The sequence below is a fragment of the Epinephelus moara genome, chromosome 24, assembly GCF_006386435.1.
Source record: "Epinephelus moara isolate mb chromosome 24, YSFRI_EMoa_1.0, whole genome shotgun sequence".
In the NCBI taxonomy this organism is placed as follows: domain Eukaryota; kingdom Metazoa; phylum Chordata; class Actinopteri; order Perciformes; family Serranidae; genus Epinephelus; species Epinephelus moara.
Genome location: NC_065529.1, coordinates 41,231,370 through 41,251,983, shown reverse-complemented (window position 1 = coordinate 41,251,983; position 20,614 = coordinate 41,231,370). Strand labels below are relative to the sequence as shown.

The 20,614-nt window shown below is 39.9% G+C and overlaps 1 protein-coding gene across 2 annotated transcripts in view; it reads left to right on the top strand.

Moving 5' to 3' along the window:
• Window positions 1-20,614, top strand: part of igsf21a (immunoglobin superfamily, member 21a) — a 360,747-nt gene that overhangs the window by 215,071 nt on the left and 125,062 nt on the right. For both annotated transcript variants that reach the window (XM_050038823.1, XM_050038824.1), the window contains one exon: window positions 6,456-6,574. In XM_050038823.1, coding sequence (XP_049894780.1) covers window positions 6,456-6,574 — 119 coding nt within the window. The remainder of the gene's footprint in view (window positions 1-6,455; window positions 6,575-20,614) is intronic.

The following is a 20,614-nucleotide window of genomic DNA, read 5'->3' as shown; positions in this document are numbered from 1 at the left end:
CAGAGTGGAGTCTTTTACGTGCTACCCCCTGGAGTGTTACCGGAGTTTCTGGAGTGCTCAAATAAACGGGCCTTTTTCCCGAACGCTCCTCTGGTCTCCTGCTCGTGAGGGATTCATTACAATATCGTAACATGGTTTAGATTTCTAAATAAACATTCACCTCGTCGCTAGATAGACCTGCTCCTGAAAAACTCGTGCGCAAGGCTTTTTGTCCCTGCGAGGCCACCGTCATTTACCTGACGGGAGGGGTGAGCGAGTGAGCCCTGCAATCTAGAATTTGACCACTGATGTCACTGTTTTCAACCCATTTTACACACTGGCCCTTTAATGTATTCCTGTGAATTACCCTCTCAGTGCAAACACTCATTGGCAATTGAATAATTGATGTTCAAAGATACAACAAATCAAATCAAAGTACATTAGTGGACAACAGATGTATGGATTTAGAGTTCTCATAGGCCACACTAGCGCTAGCAATAAGCTAAATTTACCCTGATGTTTTCCTTTGAGCTTTTCAGTTGAGGTTAAAGTGCCTCGGTCAAGGTTATTTCAAAGACAGCTGTGGAGCGAGGAGAGAATATATGTATATATATATATATATATATATCTGTGATGGAAAGTTGTTTGCTGACGTACAGATTTGACTGTTCTCCAAAAGAGCGATCTCCTCTCCTCCACACACACACACATACACACACACACACACACACACAGCTGAACTCATTAGGCCTGGCTGCTGTGAGCGCCCTGCCGCTATTCCAACAGAGGTCCCCATCTGAAACATGCGGGCGGCAAGGACAATTGTTCCTGTTTTGTGGGAATAAATCACAGGGGCTAAATGTGACTAGTAGTGTCTCACTTTGATTATCACTGTTGACACATTAGCCAAGTGCAGAATACAGATTACGCTCCCTACTTTTTTCAGAAATAGTCATCTGCTATCGCTGACTGACTAACTGTCGGCTGCTGTTGCTCTGCAGCAATGACAGCAATAAAAGGTGATTAAAATAGCATATGTGAGTCATCAAAAAATTATATGTATATTTTATAAATTCAAAAGGAATTTGCTATATTAAGGATACTTAAGTTGTATGTATTGTATTACAAGTTGTGCTTTAGATCTGCTCGCTGTAAAGATGTTAAAATTACACTTGTATTGAGTATATCAAAAATAAAAAAACAATTCTTGTACAACTTTTTCTCATAATGGTTCGTCAAAACGAAGCAATTAAATATTTCAATAGGCTTTTTCATGAAAAAAAACAAAACATGACCATCATGGCTGCAAAATCAGAACACCCTAAATAATTTATTGTAAGGAGAACTACAATATTATTCCACATACTATACATAGAGCACTACATGTAAAGCTGCATCAAGAAATGTTTGTTTAGTTTCCGACATGCATGACAGATGTTTTTTTGTGTCAGCAAATTTTGCTAATTTTGACAGCTATTATAGATTTAGTGTTAGTCCTGAGATGAAAATGATTATTAGTTTTAGTCACATTTTAGTCATTTTTATCCTTCATAGTTTTAGTCTAGTTTTAGTTGACGAAAATTCACAACATTTCAGTCTAATCTTCAAACTAATCCAGTGAGGCTAATTCATGTATTAGATGTTAGAATCAAGGTGACAGGTTGTTTAAACATTTTATTTAGACAATTTTTTTGTACAACAAATCATTTTTACACACTCACAAACTGCAGTGTTTGACAGGTTTAAGCACACACACTCACTGATCATCATCTGAAAAGCTCAACATCTCTCTGTTTATGGTCTCAAAAACTTTGACAACACAGATAACTAATATGAGACCACTAGGATTTGTACCCAGGTTCATTGTAAACTTATTGATCTCACCGTTAAGAGGCAGAGAAATAACTTCTGCAGCATGATAGTCTGGAGGTTTAAACTCATGTCTCATAAAGTTAGTGATTAAAACTACACTTTCAGCTCTGTCAGAGAAAACTCCTCTGAGTTCAGACTGTTTACTTACAACACAGCTACACTCACAGATAACTGAGCCTCCTACCTGCCTATCAAACAGCATCAAACCATAAACCTTCCTGAGACGGTCTGGATGTGACGTGAAGTCCAGCGGCCAGTGGCTGCTTGCTCTGCTGCCGTTCAACGCCTAAAAGGCAGAGCTGCTAACAGCCACTGCTGCAACTAACAAATTCGACAAATCAGCAGCTCCACCATACGCAGTCAGACACACACGGCGAATTATTTACTGCTGAATTACAGCTCACAATGCTGCTCTAGTGTGAGTGTTTTTGCTGGCTACTGAAACATACTGGTTCAGACTATTTACTGGAGTTTACCAGCCTGTCGCTCATGCGGCATTTGAAGATAATTACAAGCACGGCCGTTCCCGTCTTTCAAAACAGTAAAATCAACAGTTTTTGATTAGTTATAAATTCTGAACACATCAAGTTAATGAGAAACTGAGACAGGCTTTAAAAGTAAATTGATTTTTTTGTGTATGCAAGTTCTAGTTTTGGTTGTACATATTTTACAAATTTGTATATTTTCATTGACATCAGTTCTTTCCTTGTTTAGCTGACTTTTTTGACAAATTGTTTTCGATGGCTTTTTTTGCAATCACTTCTGGAATGAAGTTTTTCAGCCACTTCTTATAATTTGCAATTTCTTGATACATTTAAATTCTCTGCTTTTGGCCAGAGGGTTTGAGGTTTTGGGTGGTTTCTTCATATTTTACAGGGTTTTATGTTGTTTTTCATTTTGCAATGTTGGTTGTGGCACTGTCAGGAAAGGGAAATGAGGTAAATGTTTGTGGCTCCCCAATAAATGTATGGAAAAAGGTAGGGCTGCATGATAATATCGGCATGTCATCAGTATCGGCTGATATTGGCTTTAAAATGAAATACTGGAATCAGGCCCACACTTTATAATATCAGTATGACATCAGTATTGGGCAATGTCTTCTTTAAAATGAAGTATCAGAATTGGCCAACATGCTTTTTCTTATTTTGTACAATGAATAAATATTACATACATTGAAAAGTATTGTATTTCATGTCTCCATCTGCTGGTGGACCATCACAGTAAGAGTATACATAATATGAAGTTGATTCCACTACAGACGTGACTTGATGGTCACTAAAAGGTAGAGAAAAAAGTGGATATATCGGTATCTGTTATCAGTCAAATGAGTTGTTACATATCGGCATATCAGACACATGCAAAAAATCTACCATCCCTAGAAACAGGGACACCTAGTGGCCACTCATATTTTTACATTCTGCAACAACTACTATAAACTTTCTTTAAACTCCTCATAACAGCACTGTAGTGCACCGCTGCTGCCCCACAAACCCCCTAAGTGGGGCCCTGGAGAGCCACAAAAAAGAAATGGGCTTTTTTGCCCCGGGCCCTTCAGAGTCTAGGATCACCACTGTTGTGTTTAACTTTTTAAAATAAAAATAAAAATAAATCGCTACACTCCTTAACACGTCTTAAAAAATGTAGCTCACTCCTGTTTGGCCTGGTGATTAGGACAAAGAAAATCCTCCATGTAATTGTGTCTCTTTCAACTAGAACTAAGACTAAGAACACGGCGAGCAGAACACTCACTGCAAGCCGCTCATCTGAGTTCTCGCTGACAATATGTGCCTTCTGGGGGAATTACCGATAGCACTGAACACTAAATGAACAAATAAATAGTAGCGCTGACAGGAAACAGTATTAATAATGCACTCAGCAGATGTATTAAGAGAATTCAGTTAAGATTTGATGCTGTTAAGAACCTGAAATGCATTTACCCTGGAAATATGTCAAAAGGAAGAATTCATTTACAGTTCTGTATCCTTAAGTTGTAGCATGGAGACTATGAAATGTGTGGTGCATTATTACTGAGTTAGAGTGAGACTTTATATTAATGATCTTGATTTGTGACATTCAACGAACTGATGGTGTCGTCTGAGTTCTACATTTATTTACTCCAAAGTCTGGGTTCAAATTCAGCCCGCATCTTTTACACAAGAATGATAAATTACGAGCTTTGTTTTCTGTGTTTTCTCTGTCACAGTTATGGCAATAAATGTTTTAGTGTACATTACTAAATCTTTTATGAATGTTGTTTTCAGAGACTTTAGATTCGAGGCTTTAGATTATCTAAAACATTTAATAAAATACACTTTTTATTGCATCCTCTAACTTATTTATTCATTAATAAAAGAAATTAAAGCAGAGCGAATTGCTTTGTTAAATTAAATATTACTGATGAACAACTTATGTCTTCATCAGAAATAAAAGACACAGATGGCTGTTCGGTCATCTTATTAAGCCTTTTTAAGTCTGACATGTACAAGGCTGCGACTAAACAATAATGAATAAAAATGATGTGCTTATAACAATTGTTAGAATGTAATTTACAAATCATTGATGCTTAAGAACTTAATTAATCTCACACAAGGTCATGATTTATTTGTTGTGGAGTCATTGTTTAGTTTCGTTTAGTTAATTTACTTGCACATACATGTGTATTGAAAAGAAAGAAAAACAAGTTTAACCATTGTGCAGGAGCGGTTAAAAGCCAAAATGGCCTATGAAGATACCTCCCATATTAAATGACAAATACATAAAAAGGAAAAGATAAAAACAAAGATTGCATGATTGATCAAAGTTTCAAGACAAAGCAACAATACAAAATTAAAAGAAATTGCAAATTACAACAAAAGTTTGTATTTGCAAGCAGAAATGAATTACAAATGAATCAATGAAGTACTGTTAGTCTTTGCAAACTAGAGTCCTTTTCAGATGTTTTTTGAATAACAATAATGTAGATGTTGATTGTAGTGATGGAAGTTCTTTCAAAGAGAAGGTCCTCTGTATTTTAGTGAATATTGATTAATGAAAGTTTGACAATACAGAAGACAAAAGCCCCCAGAACGTCTTGTGGAGTATCAGTGAATGTCTGAGGCGGACTTAAAAAACTTTTGGTAAATGCAAGTCATGCGTGAGATGTACACATTTATAAATGTTAAATTGTTGTTTAATAGGAGCTCAAAGTAGAATCAAAGCAAGGCAATAAGCAAGTACAATGAAATTAGCAAAACTATACTTATAAACTTTTATAATTTGAGGTAGCCAACAACCTGGTTTTATAAATCTGAAGAACTGGCATTTTTTTGTCAAAATGTGAAGCAAATGTGGTAAAAGTGTATGGGCATTTAATTGAAGTTTTATGGTAACACATATGTTATATTTTTAAATGTAAAAGTAGTTTATACGGTGTAATGTAGCACAATGCACATATTTGTGTATTTCTACACACTTACAGACACACATATATACAGTATATATATATATTTTATTTCTAATATCATAAGTACAAGTGTTAACATCGTAGCATAATGCACATTTTATTGTATTCTCTTACTTCATATTTCTTATTCTTACTTCTTTTAATTGAATCACAGTTCCCCTCAGGGGTCTGTGAAGTATTTTTGATTCTGATTTTGACCTGTATTTAACGTTCACCATGAATTTTGGAATATCTCATTTTAATTGTTTGCACCTGATGTTATCAGCCAATTAAATAGCCGTTTTCTGTGGTTATCAGCCACGTAGATACGAGTAACTAGGGGCCTGCTACACCTACTGGTGGGTTCAGAAGGCCTTTAATCGGCTCATTGAATGGCCATTACCAGCCTCTTAGCATTCCCCTTTAATTTTCTTTGGTTCAGGTGCCGTAATGACGTGGTTAGGTTTAGAGAAAGATCATGGTTAGTCTTAAATATTGGTTTTACACGGGGCTACTGGTCACCTGGGTGAAAGTTCTGTGTTGGCCCATCAACCCTCCTTTCTGATGTACGTGTTGACTTTCCTGCAAATGGGAGAAAGTCCCATTAAAGCCCTTTCTAGCAGAAGGTTTCATTTGATGGCCTGGTAATGGCCCTGTCAACCAAATAGCAGGCATGGCAGGCCCCTATTAACCCATATCTATGATGCTTATCACCACTGATATCGCCATTTAAATAACCTGAAAGAAGCCAAGTCTGGCATACCTTAAAATTGTACAATAAATGTTGATACGTAGCTTTATGGACAAGTGGTCAAAATAACTCAAGTAATGTCTTATGACTTACTTGTCCATTTTGAAACCCAATGTTTGGTTTGCTTTACCCTCTTTTGGTGTCTTGTGACACTATGAAGTTACCACAGCACTTAGTCATCAGGATGAACTCAGAATTTACCAATGTCATGTCAAGATGAATAGAGCAACAGATGACTGATTGACCTCCATTTAGCTGCTATTCAAAAGGCTTTGTGCTGTGGTAACGCAGTCTTTTAACATATCAAAGAACGTTTATATTCCTCTGCTTACCTGTGTACCTCCTAATCAAATGTTTTCTTTGTGCATCACTGTGACAGTATTGCTAAAGTGCAAAGATCAGTGTCAATTCATAAACTCTTGTATTTTACAGGCTCCCGGAGGTACGGATCTCAGACAACGGGCCTTACGAATGCCATGTCGGCATCTACGACCGGGCAACAAGGGAGAAGGTTGTCCTGGCTTCAGGGAATGTTTTTCTTACTGTTATGTGTGAGTACCATCACTGCACTTTATACTTTAAAGCCACGGAAACGTCCTTTCAGAGGTGGTTTACTGTACTCAGTGTGGGATGTGGGCTGCATGGCAGTTGGACACGATGACAAAGATTGAAAAACTAGATGTTGTGCAGGCATGCCGGCAGGAGACAAAGCTGTCTTTATCACTCGAAAAAGTGTGAGGTTTCTAGGTTTAGGTGAGGTGCCAGAGGGGGGATGTGATAGTGCTACAAGTTGGATCGGCTGTTTTCTAGAAAGTATCAAGGGATTTTGGTGGGAAAAAAATGACTAAAGTGTGTTGAACAAAGCAAATTGAGTCATTTAGCAACTTTAGTATTCAGCTGATTCTCAAATGTAACATGAGTTTGATATGTTGGAAACTGTCCTCATCCAAAGTATGACCACCTGGGACATTTTTACAAGCAGAAATGACATACCTTTTTGTTTTTTTTATTAAGCTGCAACCATAGTAATTATGACGAGAGCAAAGGAGCAAGTCAAGCAATGTAGTATAAAAAACGACTAAAGCCTTTTTACACAGAGATTGCGCTACAGGGCCGCTACAAAGTCGCTTCTTTATGCCTTATTTCCATTGTTACACAGAATCAAACAACAGTGGCATCATTCCATTCCATCCCGCAATCACAACAGCACAACAGCGTCGGCCTCTACGCATTAGCAGCGCTTTCTGAACAACAACAATGGCATTATAACATGTCAAATATAATCATTTACCCTCTCTGTTACTCCTGTTTCTCATCATTTTTCCAATTTGCAGACATTTACAGTTGCTTTTCTTCTTATTTGAGTTAGCCGCTAACTGCTAACAGCTGCTCTTTAAATCTCCTGCGATGGGTTGTCAACATAATACGTAATCAAAACGTCACATCCATTCCACCCATAGTTGTGTCTTTCCGGCTTTATGTTTTACACAGACCTCCTTTCGGGGCTGTTACTTCCTTTGTTCCCGGCCTCGAGGCGAGACCACTCTGTTCCCTCTTTCCGTGATTGTACTTTATATTGCTGCAGAATGGCGAGGTGGCATAATGGCGCCATATTCCTGCCTTAAACAGGCAGTATACAGGTGATTTAAGTCTGCTTAGGGCGGGATGGAGACGAGGGAGTGGGTCAAACAAACACAGGACTTCCATCCAGGACACTTCTGATTGTGTCCTGTGTGAAACCAAAAGTTAATGCTGAGTTATTTTAACAATTTAATGCCATATGTAACCATATGCAACCACTTCACAGTGTTTAAGACTGCGGCCATTATTGGTCATATATGAGCTATTTGGTCATCCACGTGTAGGGGCGCTAATTAAGGACATGCTATTAGAGGGTATGAACTTACAACCTATGTGGTCATATTGTTTCTGTTGACCCAAGTGGTCAAAAAATCAGTTACTGCAGGTTTAAGTAATGTGGATAGTTCAGAAAGTGGAGGGTTTCTTTTATCACTGTTCTAAACCTGCACTACTGCATGTTCTCTTCGCTCCCGCTTGTGGTTTTGAAGTACAGCTACAGACTCAAGTACACTTGTGTTGGAATAAAACAAACGTTTAATTAATTCAGTTGTTGTAATACTGGTGATCAGTTGTCTCACACCAGCCTGGTATGAATTTGAGAACACCCATCAGCTCTTTCTGCTGCATGTCGAGGTTTTGTGTGAAAACGTTTGAAAAATGACCCGCCACTCAAGTGGATGTTGGCTTAGAGACGAAAACAATGGCACTACAGGCAACAAGTGCCTAATCGCCCTCGTCCAATGAATACCACAGATATTCTACTTGTTGGCCTTGTGGCTACTTTTTCATCCTGCTCCCATGACTGTTTGTCTGACAACAAGAATTAATGAGAAACATTTCCTTGAAATTTTGTGGAGCGATAGGCCTTGGACTTTTTGAATGATCGATTTAATTTCAGTGGTTATCTGGATGTAGAATGCCTGCCATTAGAAGGTTATTGCTTCCTTCAACTATGGACCTAACAGAAATAGACTTGTTTCCAAATCCTAAGGGTGTGTTAGTACGGTCAAGAAATTGATCCAGCTGAAAATTAAAGTTGATAGGAATTATGTGTTTTTGTTGTAAGAGCAAGTGTTCAGCGTTGGCGGAGGAAGGTGCTGTCTCTGTGCCCTCTACTCTTCCAGGATTTACATTTTTAGACAAAACACTTACTTACACTCTGTGTGTTTAGGAAGAGCGTTGCTATGTGTTGAAAAGTAGTGGGGACATAAGGGCTCAAATGAGAAAATATTTTTTAGATGGTCTTCAGCATATTTTTTTGGCAGTGTAATGGGGGGATCAGTATGAGGTCAGAGTAGATAATTACAGTGTGTTGGGCAAACACATCAAAAGCACATAGCTAAGGCTGCTGCCAAAGGTGTAGGTTTTGCTTTCATAATTGGGGTTGGTGGGGCATATATGAGGATCCTTCCCCAAGAAATTTTAAATGTCAAAATCTTTATTTCCTGCATTCTGGTGAATTTTTTGCACAAACTTATGGTGGAAATGTCTTTATTTATGTCAAGGAAAACAACATTTTGGCACCTGGTGACAATTAAAAATATAATGGAATTTAATTGCAGCAGGGCTTTTAAGCATTCTGTCGCTATTGCTTTGAAATATTGATTCTAATATAGCTTAGCTTTTTTTATTTAATATTATCCCTACTGAGTCAACAGACATGTCAGCATGTGTCCCCTTGTTTTAGGAAGTAACCTCATTGAGTGTGAATGTGGCACCATTTCACATCAATATCATATTAATTCATTTAAACTGATGTATAAACCTTGGATGGACAATCAGTTTCTGGTTGGATCAGCCAGAGCTAATCAGGATTAGTTAGTTAATTGGAGCAGCTGCTGCAGAGGCCAGTGCTGGACCACAGGATGCATAGTTTACATGGAAATGCAGCCGTTTTCCTATGAAGTAGGTTGGAAGAATGATAGACAACACTAAAATGAGAGCGCTGCTGTTCTCAGGTATAAAGTGTTCTATTTATGTATGAGTTAATGAACGTTAACTCAGTTTTACTTTCACTGCGAGTGGTGCTCTGCTGCTCTGTCTGTGTCCAGAGTAGGCTTTGCCCTGTGCTCCGAGAGTGGGGTACTACGAATGACAAACTGGTAAACACCAATTATCCAAAACATTAAAACCACTGGCAGATGAAATTAATAACATTGATAATCTTTTAATGAGGCAATGTTCTGCTGGGAAACCTTGGATCCTAGCATTCATGTGGATGCCACCTGATGTGCTCCAAGCACCCAAACAACATTGCACACCAAGAACTCCCCCTCATGGCAATGGCAGTGGGCTCTGCCACACCACCAAAACTGCTCAGGAATGGCCTGAGGAACAAGACAAAGGAGCCTCCACATTCCCCATAACCCAATCTGATTGAGTCTCTGTGGGATGTGCCCTAGAGGTACCCCCGATCCATGGTGTGGCCACCTTGGATCTGACTTGGGTCTGACATGTTAAAGCATGGACACTGGACCTCTGGAGGGTGTCCTTTGGTGTCTGGCAACAGGGTGTTGGCGGTTGATCCTTTAATCCTCTTGGTTTGTGCTGTAGGGTGCTGGCACATCCCACAAATGCTCATCAAATTGGAATCTGGGGAATCTGGAGGCCAGGTTGACACCTTGAGCTTTTTGTCATGTTCCAGGAGCCAGTCCTGAGCAGTTTTAGCAGTGTGGCATGGGGCATTGTCCTGCTGGTGGGGGCTACTGCTATCAGGGAGTGCTGTTGCCATGATTTTCTGGAGGGTACTTGATCTACAACAATGTTTGGTTGGGTGAAGTGTGTCAGATGGCGTCCGCATGAATGGTCCAGCACCAAAAATAGTACATGACTGATGTGCTGATCGTGGTTCAACACCACATATAACTAAATGTGTGGGAATTGTATTGTTCCAGCTATGATTTTAAAATGTGATGGGGACAAAATCAGCCATGTAAAAAAGTGGTGGGGACATGTCCCCAACGTCCCCATCATAAATGACCCCTATGGTGTCTATCTATGTGTCTGTTAATCACATGGATTTAATCCTGGTGAATCTTTGCAGTCATCCATGTACTTCAAACTGTATTACCTCTGTGATGCTGCCGCTATTACCATTATCAGTTACCATGATATCTCATTCAATCACTAGAGGACGTTTTGCGCCTGTAGCCTATTGCTCAGTCTGTGCTGTAATTATTGTATTTAAGTCCCCCTAACGACAGCTGCTTCGCCTGCCTCTGATGTATCAATTCCAGCAGCAAAGACATGCTGTTCTCCATGTGGTCCTATGGCTAATTAGCAATGGTGAAATTTTTCAGTGGAACACCAGAGAGAGACACTGTGTGACAATATTACTCCATTATCACATTTTGTGCCTCAGAGAACTGCCTATGGTTTTCATGTTTTTTCCCCCCTTTGACTAAGACATTCATTTCTTTTTAGCTAAGCCCTTGACCCTCTGTTCTGTTCAATTTGATGACCAATCCCATGCCTCTGTTTGAATACTCCCCCACACTGTCGTCACTGCAAGACTTTATCAGCGGTGGGGGATTTACTCAGTTAACCGTTTCTTGTTTCAGCGCTGGGTGGGAAGAAGTGAGTGATGTAGTCGTGGGATAGTCGGAGCACCCTAACTCAGCTGGGTCTTAAATCACCACTCCACAAGAGAGGAAGAAGAATGGCCCCTGGCATTGTGGCTAATTGCCGTCTAAACTGAAACGGAATTATTCATAACCTATTAGTGTGTCAAGTTCAGTGGGAAGTAAAGAAAAAAAGTAGAGAGGAGAAAGAAAGAAAATGAGAGGAAAAAAAGTTAATTAATAGGAAGCAGTACACGGAGAGTATTTTAATTTTTTAAAGGGCTTCATAAATAAGAATTATCATTTTAATGAATCCCCTGCCAAGAAATTCAATCATCCAGTTTTAAAAGGCTAAACCCTGAACTCTTGGTACCTCCGCTACTGTCCTTCACTCTCTGGAAACTTTGTAAAGTCTTTGCTTTTCTTCTTGCTTTGCCTGAGCATATGTTGACTTTATTAAGCCCGAGGGCACGGAGAATCCCTCAACCCAAATGACTGTCATAGCCGTGCTATGATGACCAATTTAGCTCCAGCCACGTCAAATAATGAATGCAGTAAATCATAATAAATTACTGATTTCTTGAGTTACAGGGAAAACATTGTGTGCGTTATTCTTAGCATTTACAAGCTTGCAATATCAAAATAATTGGGCGTATTCTGTTTTCTTTGTTTTGGTGTGTTTTTTTTTCCCAACATACACTATATACCATATCCCCTGGACAATTGCACTGACAAGCTTTTATCTTGATAATGAGGAACATGAATAAGATGCAGTACTAAGATGTACCCATAACTAGGGCACTTTATTATGTTGTTGTACAGTGTTAGATAAATTGCATCCCTTAACCTGCATGGGATGTTATGGTGCTCTGTGCCTGTAAATGTAATTATCGATGCATTAATGTATGGTAATTCATGATGAGGCGCCCTGTTATCAAAGTTCAAAATCAACATCTGAACTGAAAGGTTATGGATGAGCAGCTCAGTGTGAGAAAATGCTGAAACAAGCTGATGGACAGAGTCCTTATTAGGCTATTGAATTTACTGTCAAATCATTTCCAGTCTCAGTCTGCAGAGGATACATTCAACAAGATGTAAATACAAACAATTGACGATGTAATAGAGTTTGGCCTTTTGACCAGCACCTCCCTCTGTGTTATGGTTTCAATGAGGAGGGCTCGGCTGCAAGAAATAGAAGAGCAAACAATTCAGTTATTTGACAGTAAAAAACTTGGATGTGAATATCATGTTTCCAAAAAATCATTAAAAAAACATTTGGCATTACTTCATTAAGAACGACTTAACACATCATATCCATAGCAACCATTGCCTACTGCTGTTGGCTATGGATGTCACAGATGTTCTTTCACTTTGGTTAAACTTAAAAATATGTGTGAAAATGTGTCAAGCACAGCTTTTTACAAATTCATTACCTTTAGGCCTGTGTTACAGAGGGAAACCAGACGTGCAACTTCATGGTCAAGTTCATACAAATCTATTTTTACATGCAACATTTCAGACACAACCAGTCTGCTCAGAGCAACATTGCTGCACAGCAGAGGGTTGCAAAGGTTAAGGCTAACGGCTCCAACTGTGTAACTTAATTGCACTGACTGTTTTAACAATATAATCTCCTTTCTTTGCCTCAGTAAAAAGAAAAGAAAAGAAAAATACATAAAAGATGTTTGTTTTAGGAGGAGCTTCGTCAGAGTAATAGCATCTAAGTTTACCATTTGATCTCAATTTTTTAGGCATTCATTTTCACTGTGCAGGAAACAGTGTGGCACCCACTTCCTGTTCACAACCTCTTGCTTATATAGCTAAACAGGCACTAAAATATGTTCCTGAAAACATTTGAGGCAAGAAATCAGCAACTCAGTATCAGAATCTTGGTTTATATTTGATTAACGCAACTTAGTTTTACGTTCTGAGTTTTTAGGCCTTCGTTTTCACTGTGCAAGAAACAGTATGGTGCCCACTTCCTGTTCACATTTTCTCGCTTTCATAGCTTAACAAGGCAGTAAAATGTGTTTCTAAAAATAATGTAGGTGAGAAATTGGCAATACAGTAACATAATCTTGATCTGCTTCTTTACTCTTTGTGTCAGCGGTGGTGGCAGCAGGGGTGGCGGGCAATAAAAGAATGCATAAGCACAGCCTGTTTGTTGCAAAGCTGGTTGAAAAGCGGCAAGGGACTCTATTAACTGCAAGCGTCTTAAATCCATTGATGGTCCCAAAAAATTGAATTAAGGTTTTGTTGCAATTAAATCGATTCTAATATCAATGCAAGTCATGATGAAACTAAATAATGAAAAACTTTGGGTGAATGGGTTCACTGAAGGGTGCAATACACACAACATTCACTCAGGGCCGGAGTTGCCTATACACAGCTTTGACCTCTCACATCACAAGCAAACATGGTAGTGGCTGAGTCAGAATGGCAGCACTAGCTGTGCTAACAGTGATGACAGAGTCTAACCTGGAGGGGGGAGCAGAGAGTGGGAGTTGCACATAAGTGACACTGCTGTCTCGCTACCACTGATCAAGACAGTGGTTTTAGTGATAGTTAGCACTGTATGAGTGCAGTGCAGAGCGGTGGTGATTAGCTAGCTAGTGGGACATGAAGGAATGGACCCATATGCACTAACATGCATACACAGCCAGCCCAGCCACCAAAACAAAGAACAGAGAAGCTCGGATTACAACACAGGAAGCCATTACCCTATGTCTTCATGTGAGGACATCACATTTTTGGCTTCCTGCACCTTATACTTCATTCTGCTTAACTTAGTCCTGTTGTCCTCATTTGTGGACACTTTTTGTGCCATTTAGTGGTAGTAAGAGCACAACACACTTATTCATGTAAAAACAAGATGGCAGCCATCTCTGCCAAGTCAGTCTGCAGCCGATCCAGAGACAAAAGTGGACAAGGTTCAAAACCTGACCACATTTTATGGTTAAAACTTGTTAATTTGTGAATAATAATGTTGTAGTTTGATATGGCAACACATGCTTACCAATTTTAGCAACGGTAACAAGCTTAGATGCTGTTAATTAGGAAATTCTCATTTGAGGACATTGGGACTTTTTTATGGTTGACAATGCTTAGTTTTTACACTTGTCAGATCCTACTGTTCCCAAATAGCTGGGAGAAATTCAAAATGCACACTAAACAAAAGTTTGGATGTCAGGAGGATGCCTTACATTACAAATAATATTTTGCTGCTATATTAATATTCTGAATGTTGTATTCAGAACCTTTAAGCATTATGAAAACTATTAAGAGCTGGGATTTGAAATAAAAATAGGCATCTCTAGTCGTCTACCTTTAACAAGTCTTGTTTTGTTGAGCATTTAATTTGAGTAGATATATACAAAGTAGTGGATTTGAAAGAGTCACGTTTAGCCAGCACAAAATCTGTGATGTTATTACAGTACAATATTGTGATTTCAACATTTGAAGGATAGACTTCTGACCCGTCACCACCAATCACATAAAATAGATATCTCATTCTACAAACACTGACATATCCATCCCTGTAAAGCTAAGGTCATAATATCCGGCTTTGGTGGGTGAAAGAAATCAATACCTCCTTTCCCAATGGTAGAGATAGGGTCATTATTTGTTATTACCCAAAGTGATTCCTATGCGACATTCCAAAGATTACAAGGAAAGGTTATTTGTCTCTGCAGAGTGGAGTCTGACCTTGGGAAGCCAGCTCCTGGTTGATCTGTGCACAGTGTTCGAGACAACTAAGGTTGTTGTGCTGTTGTCTGTATCAGATGACCGTTGGGTTGCGACTCCTCTGCTGGATGACGAACATCTTAATAGCCCCTGCGCTTAAACATCATGTCACGTAAATCCGGAAATCCTTTCTTCTAACCTTTGGTAAAGCGCGAGGATGTAATTTAAAGGATACCCTTCATGAGGCGGCATGGCTGGTATTTATAACCCCTAGAAACAGAGATGAGCGCTAAGGTGTAGAGGGACTAATTACCTTCTCATCCCATAAAACTGGGATTCGCTTCAATAATGGATGCCCGACTTTAATTAAGCGCTGTGTATATTTAGGCGCTCGTTTATAAATGGGTGGGATTAATGGCGTACGAGCCAAGCCCAAAGACAGCAACGCCTGCAGACACAGCAGTTCGGTGTACTAGTGGGAAGAGTTTAGAGATTCTGTGCGACCGTCTGCATGCAAGTTTGCGTGCCTGTGTGTGGAGAGGCTTGTTTGGGCGGTGGGGTTTGATGGATTGCTAGGGAGCGGCTGTTCCCTCTGTGTCCTGTACTTGTTCGGGGAAGTGAGGAGAACATCTTGGCCAGAATCGACACATAGCATGAGTCAAACACAGTGGCCTAATTCTCAGCTCTCAGAAAGGGTGCCAATTTTGTCAGACTCATCAGTTGCACTCTGAAGTGTTTGTGATGTCGTATTTCAGCACGCCTCTGGTCACCATAGGGGATTGTTCGAGAGTCCTTGATATGATTCTCCATTACTCTCTACATTAGCCTCTGTGTCACCTTCCTGTTCAGCACACTTAATGTCCTATAGTGTGCTATCAGCATCACAACCTGTTCAATTGATTTTGTAATGTTCTGTTTCATTTCACGAGGATATAGTTCATCCACTGTTATCCACATGGGATAATCTTTTTTTGTATCTTGTTCATAATTAACAGCACAGACATCCCTCTGAGATAATTTTATCTGGAAATATTCAGTTCCTTCTTTTGAAATTGTGTGACCCCTTCCCACTCCCTATTCGTCTTTACTACAACTACCATTCAGTGTTTCTGACTGAGCAGCTAACAGCACCAATAAAACTTGTCGGCTTGGAGCCCATTGAAGGAAAGAAGAATGAAATTAATTCAAAGAGCAGATGAATTATTAAATGTCTGTCTTTGAGCTAAACCCTGGGGTGATAATTGAGGCAAAAATAAACAACCCATGGGCTTCCTCAAGGATTTCTCTACCCAACATTGAACTGGTAGTCTGTGCATCATTTAGTCTATGCTAAAGAATTTCTGTCTGGTTCTTGTGTCTTCCTTCCTTGCTGTCTGAGTCTTGTGAGAAAAATGTCTGTTTTCCTTTTACTTCAAGTTTGAGATCTTTTATTCATTTAGAGGCAGAATTCTAAAGCTCCATCAGGACAGACAGTGAGATCTATTGCTGCCATCTTTTCACAGTTATCTTGAACTGAATTGTGGCATAAAGTCGCAATCATATTTGCAGCCATACTGTATCTCATCTGAGGGCTGCATTAACAACAAGCCATTTTACCCTCTAGCTTAGTGAGTGCCTCATTCAGTTGACATTCACCAGGCACTCATCAGTGGGGCAGCCGATGCACGCCAAGTCTGTAGCCTCATGAGTAAGCCTGTTTTCATACCCGGAGATTTCACACAGCAAACAAAAAACAAGCATCTGATGGTTGCATCATATCATCTGCTCTATACTAAAAGGCTCCGGGATGCAATATATTTGGCCAGAGATACTGTTTATCAGCTACAACCTGAATTAGCCTTCTAAAACACAGTGCCATGGTTATACCTCAGAGAATTATTGTACATGAAAAACCATGTGATGTGTTATTGTCTGTCTCCTAACAAACTAAATCGCAAGGGATTTAGAGCATATGTAAAACCTGGCTGTTATTGTCCAGTCGCTTTTCCCCAATTTCCAGGATGGGAAATGTTCAACTTTATAGAAATCAAACAACATTTCTTCTATAACCAAAGACAAACAAATAGTTTCTGGATGATAGAGATCTTGTTCCATCTAAATCCGTAGCACAGATTAACCTTTATTGACACTGATTATGCTTCACCATGAGCCCTGTAGGCTTACCTCATGTTAGCTAACATTATAAGCAATCAAGAACATTTTAGGTGTAGACTTGCTTGTCTATGTTCACAACTAACTGTCTTTTCTTTGTAACAAAATTTTACTCTTAACATTAATCCACCAACCAATCATGGTGTGCCAAAGAGGGACATGGCTGCACACAAGATAGCGGACAACAACCACAATGGTCATGCAGTGTTGTGACATCAGGCACAAGTTGGTATATATGGTTTTCTTAAGACAGTGTATGTGTAAGTGTTCAAAGTAGAAGCTAGCAGCAACCTCCGGGGCTGAAAAATGACGCCAACAGAGAAGTGCCAAAAACTGCAGTTCCTTGAATGGCCACTTGAGGCTGGTGCCAGAAGTCAGCCAGTCCCCATAGACTCCCATGTTAAAACGCCCAACTTTACAGTAGATATAAACATGTTTACAGCCTAGCACAAAAAACGGTTTGGTCTCTGTAGCTAATTTCCCCCTTCATGAAAACTGAACTCACCCATTTACATTTTATTAACGCTTAACAGAAGTAGACGTTAACGTTATGCAAAATTAAGGGCAGCCACTTTGAGTGACAGGCTGTCTGCTGATAGTGTCCTCAGCTTCTCAGTCAGATCCATCCCTCACTCCTCCACAGCACCAGCCTTTCGCCCAAATATGGCCACTTCTGGCTCCATAAAAGCAAGCTGGTGACAGCCGAAATGCTGAACTCAAGGCTTCAAAACAGGAGTCCACAAACCAATGGGTGACATCGTGGTAGCTACGTATAGGCTATTATTTTTACAGTCTATGAGAAAAAGACAGCATCAGGGTCTGCCGCAACTTTACCAAGACAAAGATAGCACCTGTTGTGGTGGATGCATCCTGGAGTGTTTGCTTTCTTCATGGCAGCAAGTAAAGTTAAATTTTTATTACTTGAAGACATCGTATCATCTGTCTGTCGTTATGTTAATTTCTTTGCATCAAACTATTAAATGATTCTGATGAAAATGTAGCACAAGTTAGCTAGAGTTATGGCTACAGCACATTATCACATTTAGGACAGTAGTCGGGTTTCCATCCACCTATTTTTATTCGCATTTTCAACATTTGTGGAAAAAAAACTTGAATGGAAACGCCAGAAATTTGAAAAAAGGCCGAAATATCGCAAAAAAGTTTTTACGCTTGGAGGGGGTGGAAAAGTCAGCATATCGATATTAGGAAAATGCGACTTTTGGCAATGGAAACAGATTTAGCGAATAAACAATGACGTAGGCTACCGGATCCTACTTCTACTTCACACACACACCTGTGTGAACTTAGAGAGAGGTAGGCTAATCACTCCAGTGTCAGGTGAGTGTATTTCATAACTTACCTGAATAGACGTGTTGAATACCGCTGCATCATGTGCGCTGCCTGGTGTACCAACACAGACATCACGGCATTATGTAGGCTACGCTGACAACGCTGATATGAGTGTGATGAGAGCTCTCGCAAGTTCCCAAGGAATCTCTCCATCTCGTCGTAGTCATGGATGTGCTGGTAGTTGTTTACATCAGTTGTGGACACGAGACGCTCTCAATGACATCATCTCACGGCACCCTCTTCTTGTACGGGTGTTCATTTGCATTTTTATTTTTCACGAGAAGCGCCACCTACTGCTCGACCTGTTGACTCCCAATACTCGCGAAACAATAATGAATGGAAACGTGCATAAATTTGCATTTTCTTTTGCGCATTTTCATAAAATTTGCTTAAAATTTGCGATACGTTTGGATGGAAACCCAGCTAGTGATACTCACCTTGCATCCCCCTGGGCCAGATCAGGTGCCGGGTGGCCCCCATACCATTTTCTGGTTCGCGATAAAAATAAAATGATGCAAACTTGGAGGGTTTTTTGTACTTTGAATGTAAATAAGGTGCCAGAGTGCACTAAATGGCATCACAATAGAGCTCCCCCTCCCCCAGAAAATGTCCTTATATCCCAGAAACGCTCCTGCATACACCTGTCTTTGCCTCTTGGCCAAGATGAGTGAGGACAGTGTTGGTTTATTCACTGTACCCTGGCCTACTGTCATTCAGTAAAAGTGGCCCCCATGCAAAGCAAGTTGAGTATCCCTGATTTAGGGTAATTAATTGTCCGGGTTAGACAGTGCAAGTGTAAGAGGAGGATGAAGAACACAGTAACAGTGCTTCGCTATGAATGAATGCATGTTGGAGTGTATACAGTAAGTGGAGGCGGCATGGGTCAACCTACAGTTTTAAAAGCAATGTAATTAGCCCCGTAGATGCAAAACAGCCAGAAGAAAAGAGAAGTCGTGTCAGTTGTGCTGGAGCAATTTGGCTTTAGTTAACACAATACAGATAGTAACAAAGCTTAGTGTTAATGCTATGGGAAAAAGCAGAGTAGTGCAGCTCCTCTGGGAGTGCACAGTGTGGGTATATGTGTGTGTGTGTGTGTGTGTGTGTGTGTGTGTATGTGTGTGGTAATGAGTGTTAGTGAGACGGTGTGCCTGTGTGGACCATAGGAAGGGAGTCAGTGAATGTTCAGAGGGCCTGTGAGCTACAGTTGGTCAAAAAATAAATTTTAAATCTCCCCGAGAGCCAAGCAAAGCTCCAGAGTTTTGTTTACCAGCAGATGAGAACAGTGACGGGGGGTTAGCTGTGCAACCAGATACAATTTCAGCAGTGGAGCTGTAAAGCAGTCGACTCTGTGCTTCCCGACCACCTGGAAGACGAAACAGGTTGTTTCAGAAGCAGCAGTCTGTTATAAAATCATGTAAAATAGCAGCTCCGTAATGTTGAAATATTTTCACTCAGCATCCAACAGATGGAATGAGATAAAAGAAGCACTTAGTTATTATTCAGATCTAATTACCTGCATTATATAACTTATTTTCATAATCAAGAGCTGCAAAACAAACACTACTTTGCTTTAATTTTACTGTTTAAGCAAACAAACACCTACAAGTGTTCTTAACTGACTGAATATCCGGCGCATGCAAAGGCTGAGGGTGTCTGAGCACCTGCCCCTTTACCACTTGATGTGAAAAGCACTTTTCAAGGTATTTTTTCTCTCCTTTTTTTTGTTGTGAAGGTCCGTCTGTGGCCCATATCAGGAAAAACCTTGAATAATTAATAATAATATAGCTCTAAATTAAACTACCTGGCTGCCATCAGTCAGTTTGCATCATATAATGACCAGCTGAGACCCAGAACAAAAACTGTCAAGATAACGAGTTTATTTTGTGCAATTGATTATCATGTTATGTTTATAGTATGCGCGTTACACAGCGTCACCTTTTAATTATGCATCCCTTCGCTAGGTCCCACCTCTGGTAGCAGACTGGCCAATCATAATGTAGCATCGGGCCAGCTCAGACCAGGGTCTGACAACAGCACAGCTGTGCTCCCTTGACTCTGATGCAGTCGTTTCAGATTTCCTTCATTTCCAGGCTGGTTTTGTGGATTTGGAGCTAAATGTTGTGCCTGGGGCACGTCGTGTATTAATGATACTCGATACCTGGAGAGGTTGGAAAAAGATATACGTTTCTTCTCTGTTCCAAAACCAAAATCAAACCCTGAAAAGTGTAGGGTTAGCTAGCTAGCTACTGAAGATATAGCCTACTG